At 42.8% G+C, this 12241-nt stretch overlaps 1 protein-coding gene across 1 annotated transcript; it reads left to right on the top strand.

Annotated features, from left to right (window-relative positions):
- Positions 1-247: 247 nt before the first annotated feature.
- LOC139455431 (N-sulphoglucosamine sulphohydrolase-like) lies at positions 248-10371 on the top strand. The gene is made up of 7 exons (XM_071236985.1): positions 248-356; positions 591-723; positions 3032-3165; positions 3956-4106; positions 6033-6268; positions 6773-6948; positions 8865-10371. Exons 1-7 carry the CDS (start codon positions 248-250, stop codon positions 9495-9497), a joined length of 1572 nt encoding a protein of 523 aa, XP_071093086.1. The 3' UTR covers positions 9498-10371.
- The last annotated feature ends 1870 nt before the right edge of the window (positions 10372-12241 follow it).

Genomic DNA, 12241 nt, shown 5'->3' with positions numbered 1-12241 from the left:
ACGACGGGCTTCACATATTGTACCCATTTCGGGAATCGAACCCTTGTCTTCGTCGTGACGAGCGAACGCTTTAACCACTAGGCTACCCGACCACCCCTCTTTTTGTTAGACCAGTCATATCTAAAGGTAGATAGAGATGTTGACATACCTATCCCATTTGTTATCTTTGTTTAGTCAGGCCACCTGTCCGTTATTATATCCTATCTATTGACCTCAGATATCAGTTTGTGCATCTTGTTAGTCTACAATGTCTGACATCACCTCCCTAAGGATGTTGGTTCTGAATTTGTTTGTCGGAGCCCTTATTCTGCCGCAGATCATCACAGGGGCCAAAAGGAATGTCCTCCTCATCCTAGGTAGGTACAGATTCATTTGTTTGGAATACCTTGCAGATAAGAACCGCTTACAAGGTACTGCAATGTGGATACATGGACACGTGTTTATAAATTTTGATTTACTCTATTATGTTTCAACATGATGGTTCTCTAACATGAGTTCCTGTACCACTTGCTAATTAACTATTGTGTGTTTCTTCATGGGTAGACCCAGTAAAGTCGGAATCTTTGAAACTGTCATTTATTGTTGCCCAGGTGACGATGCAGGCTTTCAAATGGGTGCTTATAACAACACTGCCTGCAAGACACCAAATTTTGACAAACTGGCTGCCAGAAGCGTTGTGTTTAAACACGGATATACCTCCGTTAGTAGCTGTTCCCCGAGCAGGTATGGCATATATAACTCACATCAGAGACATGGATCTGCAGCTATTCCGCGAACAGGTAAGACACAATCCGAATCAGCGCCATGGATCTGCGGGCAATTACGCGAAGGTAAGACACAATCCGTATCAGTGCCATGGATCTGCAGCTATTCTGCGAACAGGTAAGACACAATCCGTATCAGAGACATGGATCTGCGGGCAATTCCGCGAAGGCAGACACAATCTGTATCAGCGCCATGGATCTGCAGCTATTCTGTGAACAGGTAAGACACAATCCGTATCACAGACATGGACCTGAAGATATTCCGCGAACAGGTAGGACACATTCCGTATCAGCGCCATGGATTTGCAGCTATTCTGCGAAGGTAAGACACAATCCGTATCAGTGCCATGGATCTGCAGCTATTCTGCGAACAGGTAAGACACAATCCGTATCAGCGCCATGGATCTGCAGCTATTCCGTGAACAGGTAGGACACAATCCGTATCAGAGCCATGGATCTGCAGCTGTTTCCTGAGCAGGTATGACACATTCCGTATCAGCGCCATGGACCTGCAGCTATTCCGTGAACAGGTAGGACACAATCCGTATCAACGCCATGGATCTGCAGCTATTCTGCAAACAGGTAAGACACAATCCGTATCACAAACAGGGACCTGCAGATATTCCGCGAACAGGTAGGACACATTCCGTATCAGCGCCATGGATCTGCAGCTATTCTGCGAAGGTAAGACACAATCCGTATCAGCGCCATGGATCTGCAGCTATTCTGCAAACAGGTAAGACACAATCCGTATCACAGACAGGGACCTGCAGATATTCCGCGAACAGGTAGGACACATTCCGTATCAGCGCCATGGATCTGCAGCTATTCTGCGAAGGTAAGACACAATCCGTATCAGTGCCATGGATCTGCAGCTATTCTGCGAACAGGTAAGACACAATCCGTATCAGCGCCATGGACCTGCAGCTATTCCGCGAACAGGTAGGACACATTCCGTATCAGCGCCATGGATCTGCAGCTATTCTGCGAAGGTAAGACACAATCCGTATCAGTGCCATGGATCTGCAGCTATTCCGCGAACAGGTAAGACACAATCCGTATCAGCGCCATGGATCTGCAGCTATTCTGCGAAGGTAAGACACAATCCGTATCAGTGCCATGGATCTGCAGCTATTCTGCGAAGGAAGGACACAATCCGTATCAGTGCCATGGATCTGCAGTTATTCTGCAAAGGTAAGACACAATCCGTATCAATGCCATGGATCTGCAGCTATTCTGCGAGCAGGTAGGACACAATCCGTATCAGAGCCATGGATCTGCAGCTGTTTCCTGAGCAGGTATGACACATTCCGTATCAGCGCCATGGACCTGCAGCTATTCCGTGAACAGGTAGGACACAATCCGTATCAGCGCCATGGATCTGCAGCTATTCCGTGAACAGGTAGGACACAATCCATCCGTATCAGCGCCATGGATCTGCAGCTATTCCGTGAACAGGTAGGACACAATCCGTATCAGAGCCATGGATCTGCAGCTGTTTCCTGAGCAGGTATGACACATTCCGTATCAGCGCCATGGACCTGCAGCTATTCCGTGAACAGGTAGGACACAATCCGTATCAGCGCCATGGATCTGCAGCTATTCCGTGAACAGGTAGGACACAATCCATATCAGGGCCATGGATCTGCAGCTGTTTCCTGAGCAGGTAGGACACAATCCGTATCAGAGCTATGGATCGTCACTGTCCCTCGATCAAGTAGGACATAACCCATATGATCTTCAGCTGTTCCTGAGCAGATGGGACATAACACATATGAAAGCCATAGACGAGCAGGTAGGACGAAAGCTCATCAGATCCATAGACCAGCAGCTGTTCCACGTGCAGATAAGACATAACCTATATATCGGAGCCATTGATCAATTTTGCAATGAGTTCACTGTCAAGTTCACACGTATCTGTTGATAATCGTAAATGGTCCACTCTATGACAAAATATTTTATGTAATAGTCCTGAATAATTATGAAACAAACTTTGGTTAGAAAAGAAATATATTTATTTCGAAAGGGAATCAACCAATTGAACTGATTGACTGTTTGTAACAACATGTGCCCAATGCATACATTCTGAGATCTCATTACTGTTCACGTCCTCGTGTGTTTCCCCAAAGTGGTAAATGTTTTCTTCTTGTATCTGCGTTGTTTTGGGCGTTAAACGAACATTAAGTTGACATACCATGAAATATTGTTTACAACGGTTTGAAATTGAGTACTTCCTTGTAGCCCCAAAACCTTGTGTTTTACCTCAGAGCTGTACTTCTGACTGGTCTTCCGGAGCACCAGAACGGCATGTATGGAATCCACAGTGCATGGCACCATTTCAATTCCTTCGACAACGTCAGGAGTCTTCCCGTCATCCTCGACGACGCTGGCATCAGGACTGGTAGGACCATTTGATTACATGTCACTGAAAAGAATGTTGATTGTCTGCAATCTACTATATACTAGTTATATTGCTACTGCGAACACTGGACCGGCAAGTTTGTGGTTAAGATTCACATTGTTTTCACAATATGGCTGAAATATTGCTGACGTGACTTAATATTTTAAATAATCTGGATCAGATGAACGTAATTAATATCTCATTAATCGGCTCTTTAGGCACGCTTGGGTTACTTTCCTTCAACCCCAACCTTGTTCTGGATCGAAGAAACGAATGCGTATGACTAAATTGTAGTTTCCAACACCTTCACTTTTATCTGACATTAACATAATACATGCTCTATGTACCTTTTTACGTTATATGATTTCCCTGTTATTTTAGGTGAGGTGAAATTGGGTTTAACGTCGCGTCCAAGATTATTGCACTTATATAGCGACGTGAATGTACGTGTGTGTGTTAGTGTGGCTGCTTGTACTAGTCCGGACTGATGCCGGTTTATAGTGCTCGTAGCTCACTGAAATACCATGCCGCAGTTTAACATGAATACCCCGCTCAGACACAGTATAATGACTCCGAGCCGTCCAATCCTTGTTTTAGAACCTTAATACCGAGTGCGAGACAGGGTTAACAACAAGTACCATCTTGTAACGTCTTTAAAAAGCAGCATTAGTCCAGACTAATACAAGAATTTAAACCCCATTTCACCTCACCTAAGGGACACAAATCTAATTCAATGAAACAAGGCACAAAGTCGAATATATAATTTTCGATTCCTTTTCATCTTCCGAAGGTATCGTAGGCAAGAAACACATTGGTCCAGATGCCGTGTATAAGTTTGACTATGAAGAAACGGAAGAACAGCATGATGCTAATCAAATAGGAAGAAATATCACATATATGAAGCACTATATTGAGGAATTCCTCAACGACAACGACACAAGGTATGTTGAACCTGTGAGTGAGTGAGTTGGATTTTACGTCGCTTTTAACAATATTCGAGCAATATCAGGGCGACACTTTGAGCTTTACACATTATTTCAATGTGGAGAATAGAACCCGGGCCTTCTGCTTGACAAGCGAACGCTTTAACCACTAAGCTATGCAACCATTTTTTTACAAAATGCAATATCGCTGTTCTGTCTTGCTATGAACACAAGGAAAGGGATATACAATATAAATTGTCAATGCAAGAGAATAACCAGTCTTGATTATCAACAACGCATATGTGATCTGGACCTGCAAACATCAATCAACAAACCAGTTGTATGTGCATCGGATGTTATGGTTAATGTTTGTTTGTTTATCGCCGTACTCTACGTACATGTACGCCGTAGCTATATGACGGCGGTAAATAATGGAGTGTGGACCAGACAACCCAGTGATTGACAATACAACCATCGATCCACGCAATTCAGATACGATGACATGTATCAACAAAGTCAGTGAGCCTGACCATCCGATCCCGTTAGTCGCCTCTTAAAGGCACATTCGCCTTTAACGGCAAGCATGGGTTGCTGCAGACGTATTCTAACCCGGAATTTCACGGGTCTTATGGAACATGAGCAAGTGTGGTTGTGTGCCCCTTTCATTAACATACCGGCCGGGAATACCAGAAATGAGCTTCCCACATTGCACCTGTAGGTGAATCATATCAACCGTGCCTCGAAGCTATGGGATTAAATGGCTACGCATATACATGTAAATAGGTTGTTCAATGTGTCTTCATAATTTCTTTGGTTCTTTTGCTTAAAAAATAAATTCTATTTGGGAGAAATGTCTATAATGGTGTTTATAAGATAGCTACACGATAATCCCACAAAAGAACAATGAAGAACGAATCGTGGTTTATTTCACGTTAAAACATTGTTCTATCATGACGTCATTTTTGGAGATTGGACTTGATGACGTCGTACATTGGACGGCGTTATGTTTTAGAGGAAAGTGTTCAGTGACTTGTTCCCCGTAGGTTCAGCTGGTCAACGTAGATGAACGCAATGGTCGAACGATCTCATCCAAAAAGTGGGAGAGATATGACAATTGGCATTGGTAGAAAAGGTACAGATAATCGACGTGCAAAGTTTGAGAATATGCAGGAAAAACACAAATTGATCCCCTCGTTCATAAAGTGGACTTATCCGTCATTGCCGAAGTCGGGCTCTATTCAGGGAGTCATTATCATGTATATATGGGTTAGTATTTTGAAAGATTGTACATTAACGGGGCTGTGCATAATGTTGATATCTCATATCAGAAACCAACGACTTGTGGTCGTTGCTTATCGTACAATAAAACGATGCAGGAAGAATAAGCTCATCGGAGCTGCGCCCCTCATGGTTTGTTCTCCCCGCTGTGTTGTATTGTACCATAAACAACTCACACTCGTCGCTTAAATCTTAATTATAATTTCAGTCTCAGTAGTTATAATGACAATGCTTTGGGCTCAAGTAACAACAACTTCAATTATTCAATAAATTGACAATTTAATGGTGGTTGTCCAATGGGCTTTTTGTCTCATGCCAGTGGTCTGGTAAGAATAGACAGTATAATTCATAGCATCATCAGACGTTAACGTAACAATTCCAAATACTACAAGATAAATAATGTATTCGACCGCCATCACATCCATCATTTAGTAACCATTCTTCCCGTAAAATGCGACTACACATGTCGTAAGAGGCTCGCTGATTTGGTTGATGCATGTAATCGTATCCCAATTGTGTATCATGATGTCAATCGCTGGATTGTCTGGTCCAGTTCTCGACTATTTACAAACTGCCGTCATATAGCTGAAATATTGCTGAGTGCGGCGTTAAACAACAAACAAACAAACAAACAAAACCATCATTTAGGCTTTTCTTTTCCTGTAGACCATTCTTTCTCTATATTGGTTTCCATGATCCGCATCGATGTAACCAGATCCCCAAATATGGTGAATTTTGTGAGAAGTTTGGAAATGGAGAACCTGGAATGGGCGTTATCTCTGATTGGAAACCTGTTAAATACGGCCCTAGTGACGTCATGGTACCCTTTTTCCTGCCTGACACTCCCGCGACCAGACAGGACCTTGCTGACATGTATACCACCTTCAGCCGAATGGATCAGGGTAAACTTTGTACATATAGAATGTCATCTGTATCATAGTGGTGCATAGTTGCGTCCCTTATAATAACTGCCAGAATCATACTTTAGGTTTCGAATTATGATTATGATCGTTTGTTTTACTAAAGCGAGAAAGGCGCATGAAGTTCCTCCCATGTTCAGTGGACATGCACCCGTGAAGATCCGGGGTAGAATAGGTCTTCAGCAACCCATGCTTGTCGTAAGACTAACAGGATCGTGGGGTCAGTCTCGCTGACGTGGTTCATGCATGTCATCATATCCCGATTGTGTAGATCAATGCTCATGACGTCAGTCACTGGATTGTCAAGACCAGACTGGATTATATACAGGACCGCCGTCATATAGCTGGAATATTGTTGGGTGCGGCGTTAAACAACCAAAAAACAATTGTACCACAACTGAAAAAAATTGTGATTTTGCCTTAAACAGCAGTTGCTCATTCGCTCCACTGTTAATAGGCATTTTGTTCTTGTTGGTGTTATTTCAGGCATTGGTCTTTTCTTCCGTCTTCTGGAAGCAGCAGGACACATGGATGACACTCTCGTACTCTTCTCTTCTGATAATGGCATCCCTTTCCCGGGCGCCAAGACAAATCTGTATGACCCAGGGATGGGGGAACCAATGATGATATCATCACCCCTTCACAGGGGCAGTTGGGGAAAAGTAGGTACCTGCGTCTGAACTCTACGTTTGTCTTAGGGGAAAGCTTATTCGAACGGCGGGGTGATCAATTGAAAAATAAATCAAGGAAATCTTGTTATCCGATATCCGAATTCACTGTGGAAACTTGCGTCCCTTGGGCACACCCAAAACCTGGATTTAGGGTTCGAATCCATTTCTAGGTTTGTCAGCACCATACCCATGCTCGTGGGTTTCACCAAAGTGGCAAACATCTAAGACCTGCATCACTTCGGACTTTCCTCCCTCATTAAGCTGATACGCCGTGATATAACTGGAATACTGTTAAAAGCAGCGTTAAAACGAAACACTCACTCGCACGCACGCACGCACGCACGCACGCACACACGCACGCACGTACGAACGCACACGCACACACTTATTTAGTGACATATTTATTTCGCTCTGGAATGTTATAACATTAGTTCCATATTGCTTATGATGTCGACGTTTCAGTCAATCTGCTTAAAATCAGATCTTAGTTATCTCTACTGCTAAACAAAGTTCTGAGGACATCCCATTACGGGTCATGTCAGACCGACCTTGCGCGAACTTTGATCAACCAATGAGATGACTGACAAGAAGTCGACATTAGCCAATAAGAACGCAGCTTACTCGTGCTTTACGGCACTAATTTCAAATTGGCGACGACGCTTCGAAACATATTTTGACAAATTCCCGATTAAAACTTTGAAACCCGAACAAAAGAACATTCTGGAATAGCTAACATATGGTCTAGATTATATGGATTCAGTCGTTAATCCCGTAACTATCGTTTCGAATGCCCCGTGTAAAACGTTTTCGAAGATGCATGATAAGAAATCACATTCCGACTGTCACTTTCATGATCTGGTAAGCCAATCTCTGATTGGTCGGATGAAAGGTCGCTCTGACGTGACCCCTACTGGGATGTCCTCAGATCTTTGTTTAGCGGTAGCAAGAACTAAGATCTGATTTTGATGAGATTGACGTTTCAGTGTAAACGACAGTTTGTGAACGAGTAAGTGAGTCGGCTTTCATGCTGTGTTGAACAGTAATTCGATTTTATCACCTCGTGACGGCTTAATGTGGGAGTAAAGTCTGAAGTGTTACACATTTACAACTGACCCGTGAAGATCCTACGTAGTATAGGTCTTCAGCAAACCATGCTTGCCGTAAAAGGCGACTATGCTTGTCATTAGAGGCGACTTACGGGATCGGGAGGTCAGTCTCGCTGACTTGGTTGAAGCATGACATCGATCCCAATTGCATGGATCGATGCTCATGATGTCAATCAGTTGATTGTCTGGTCCAGACTCGATTATTTACAGACCGCCGTCATATAGCTGGAATATTGTAGACGTTCGGCGTTAAACAACAAACCAAACAACCTGCTAACATTTACAACTTTAGAGGAACACTTGATCAAGAGTAATGACGTGGTGACAAACCTACAAACAAAATCAGATCGAACCGGAATTCGAACCCACGATTCATATGATTCTGGTACGCCTAAAGCACGGAACACTGCACAACAGTTACGACGCCTACGACGACTGTGGCTCCCGTGCCCTTCCATGACACTGGACACAGTATAAATTTGAGACATGTTTCCTTTTGTTATGTTTTTGGTGTTTTGTTTATAAAAAACCCGACCGAAACGAATTACTACAAGCAAATACAATAGAGGCAGTGAACCAGTATGGTTTAAAGACGCGTTTGGCAGTATTTCAGCCCTGTCATATGGTATTTACTGTACATGATCGGACTCGAACCTCGACGTCAACAAACCCTTTAACACAGGGCCACCCACCGCCTCGTAGCAGTAAAATCCAAACTATATATAAATTATTAAACTCTTCTTAAATTAGCAGTATCTTTATAAATTGATAATTATTGAATATTAATCAATTATGTTTCAGGTAACAGAATCAATGGGAAGTTTGATGGATTTCACGCCAACAATTTTGGACTGGTTCAATGTCTCCTACCCACAATATAAGATATTTACAGATGTCGTAGAGCTCACTGGCAAATCCTTACTTCCGGTCCTTTCAAACCCAAGCAATCTGACCAACGATCACGTGTTTTCAAGTCACACATTGCATGGTGTACATCAGCATTATCCGATGCGAGTACTCAGAACCTCCAAATACAAACTGATTCACAACATTTTCCCAAATACCCCGTATCCAATAGCAACGGATATATACTTCTCCCCTACTTTCCTTGACCTTCTCAATAGATCAAGGTCAAGTGTTGACCCTTGGGTATGGTTCAAGTCAATGTCTGAATATTATTATCGATCTGAATGGGAGCTTTATGATATCAGGGCTGATTTCAAGGAGAGGATAAATTTGGCCTTTGATTCGTCGCACCAAACGGTACTGGAATCCCTCCAGAAGCAACTGTATGCGTGGCTGTGGGAGACCGATGACCCCTGGGTGTGTCTGCCCCGGGCCGTGGTCAATGAAAAACATTGCTATCCGTTGGACAATGAGAGAGAAGCAGATGAGATAAATCGCTATAGGTATCGTGATAAATCCCAAAACTAGATATTGTTATCGAACAAGTACCAAAGTCAATATATTGATATTAGCAAATATATTTGTGAATCCTTGCTTTAGAAGTGAGAGTAACGCCACTTCTTAATCATGATGTATGTCGAAATAGTTTAGAAAATAGTGAGTGAGTTGGGTTTAACGCCACTTTTAACAGTATTCCAGTTATATCACGGCGTCTCAGCTTAATGTGGGAGGAAAGCCCGAAGTGATGCATGTCTCCGACGTTTACCACTTCGGTGAAACCCACGAGCACGGTGTAGTGCTGACAAACCTAGAAACATAATCGGTGCGAACCGGGATTCGAGCCAACAATCATAGGTTTTTGATTTGCCCAAGGGACGCAACTCTGCACTGCGAATCGCGGCGCCTTAGACGACTAGGCCACCCATGCCCCCTTTTAGAAAATAGGATAGTCGACTAGCTGTCCTAGAAAGGGCGCTGTCTCGTTGTTACAAAAGCAAGCAAAAACGTAAAACGATCCCGTGTCAGCTTCCATTCATGTTATAGTGGAATACATATTGATGTGTACCATTTGTTATGTAGAAACCTTTGCAAAGAGCAAGTGCAATGCTGTTAAAACGTCTACATGTAAATATGAATGCTAATTGATTAATATAAGGCCAAACTATGCAAAAAATATGTGTGATGACAGACAGGCTGAACTATTCAGTATATTTGGCATGCAACCCATGATACAGGATAGATGTTAGAATGTGAATAATTACATGCTGGGTTACAAATTGCTTTGTTGTTTCATACAATGCTGTCAAGACCTATCATGGTTTGGCAGAGACGTTTACTTAAATATTTTTGATGTTCACATTTTCATCTGACATTAATTAGCCTTATGAAAGTCGCAACACTTGCCGGGTTGATTTGATGATGTGAAAAAGTGAAATTTCTTGCACAAAAATATTGGTAATAAATTATCATTACATGAAACTCGTCTTCATTGTAGTTAGGTTCTTTAGGATGAGTGAGCGAATGAGTCTGTTTTAACGCCTCTTTTAACAGTATCCCAGTTGAATCGCGGCCTGTCAGCTTAATGTTGGAGGAAAGCCCGAAGTGATGCAAGTCTCCGTTTACCACTTCGGTGAAACCCACGAGTACGGGTATGGTGCTGACAAACCTAGAAACATAATCGGGGCGAAACGGGATTCGAACCCACAATCATAGGTTTCTGGCGTGCCCAAGGGACGCAACTCTGCACACCGAATCGCGGCGCCTTAGATGACTAGGCCAACCGTGCCCCCTTTTAGAATATAGGATAGTCGAATAGCTATCCTAGAAAGGACGCCGTCTCGCGTTGTTACAAAAGCAAGCAAAAACGTAAACCGATCCCGTGTCGGTCTCCTTTCATGTAATAGTGGAATACATATTGATGTGTACCATTTGTTATGTAGAAACGCAGTCTGCACAGCGAATCGCGGCGCCTCAGACGACTTGGCCACCCGTGCCCCCAAGTTCTTTAGGAAAACAGAAGGAGCAAACACGTTCATGACATGGTATGGTGTCATGACGTCCATATTTTACTACAAAACAACGTTGTTACGTCGAAACATGGTAATAATTCTACGTTGATAAAGGAGAAGAGAACAAGATAAAGACCTTTCTACACGGTGCTTTGTCTGGATCTGGAAAGAATATTGTGTGAGGCAGTCGTATAATCTTTGTTTACGCACTGACATGAAATGTGTAGTGTTGCCGGTGTCCCAATTACAGAACCAAATTCAAATTCATCATTCTTTATCAAAGAAGCCCATATGCTTTCACCGTTGTCATTATGTCATTATGTAGGCTTAGTGTGGTAGTCAGTGTCTGATCCTTCACCAGTACTAAATAGCTCTTGCCATGTAGAGGGACTCTGCCCCAGTCTCCTGAAGCCAAGTTGTTATTATTGGTGTACGCATTCAGGAATGGTTTGCAAAATCTTGTGTGAAAACCTTCATTTATAGGACAGTAGGGAGGTCCCGAAATTTCTGATATGGGGTATCATGACATCAAAGATATTAAAAAGTTAATGGCGATTAATGTATAAAAAAAGGTTCATATCATAATCATAAACTGGATGCATCGTGAAACAGGTTCTCTTCTCTTCCGAACCCTCGTCCAGTGTACGTCGCTGGCACATACATATACCTTTGAAGGGTTCCTGATATCACAAATTGATCGTTTTAGATCATCTTAACAATAGGTTGCTTTTGGTGAAGTTTCTCCGTAGGGTTGACATTTCATATTTTTTTCTCCATTTTGTTCTTAACATGTCAATGAGAAATATATACAATATGCTTCCTGAAACCAAGAATGCTAGGGATTTATACCATTCAATCACTCATGGGCAAATAATCTGTAATTCCTCGTAGCTCGTCGGTTGATCTCTAAATAAAACACTGTACACAACGTATCTCATGTTTGTTTGTTGGTTGGTTGGTTGGTTGGTTGTTGAACGCCGCACTCAGCAATATTCCAGCTATATGACGGCGGTCTGTAAATAACCGAGTCTGGACCAGACAATCCACTGATTGATATCATGAGCATCGATCCACGCAATTGGGATCGATGACATGCATCAACCAAGTCAGCGAGTCTGACCACCCGATCCCGTTAGTCGCCTTTTACGACAAGCATAGTCGCCTTCTACGGCAAGCATGGGTTGCCGAAGACCTATTCTACCCCAGACCTTCACGGGTTTATTACATACATGTCTCCAATATGAGAAATATGAAATTATTAAT

This window comes from Haliotis cracherodii, unplaced genomic scaffold (assembly GCF_022045235.1).
Source record: "Haliotis cracherodii isolate W230 unplaced genomic scaffold, xgHalCrac1.p SCAF_11, whole genome shotgun sequence".
In the NCBI taxonomy this organism is placed as follows: domain Eukaryota; kingdom Metazoa; phylum Mollusca; class Gastropoda; order Lepetellida; family Haliotidae; genus Haliotis; species Haliotis cracherodii.
The sequence above is the reverse complement of the archived record's forward strand: the minus strand, read 5'-3'. Positions and strand labels throughout refer to the sequence as shown.

Coding starts and splice junctions, on each gene's coding strand:
- LOC139455431 (XM_071236985.1), top strand. CDS start 248: ATGTCTGACATCACCTCCCTAAGGATGTTGGTTCTGAATTTGTTTGTC. Junction 3,166..3,955: donor CGACGCTGGCATCAGGACTG/GTAGGACCATTT, acceptor CATCTTCCGAAG/GTATCGTAGGCAAGAAACAC. Junction 6,269..6,772: donor CTTCAGCCGAATGGATCAGG/GTAAACTTTGTA, acceptor GTGTTATTTCAG/GCATTGGTCTTTTCTTCCGT.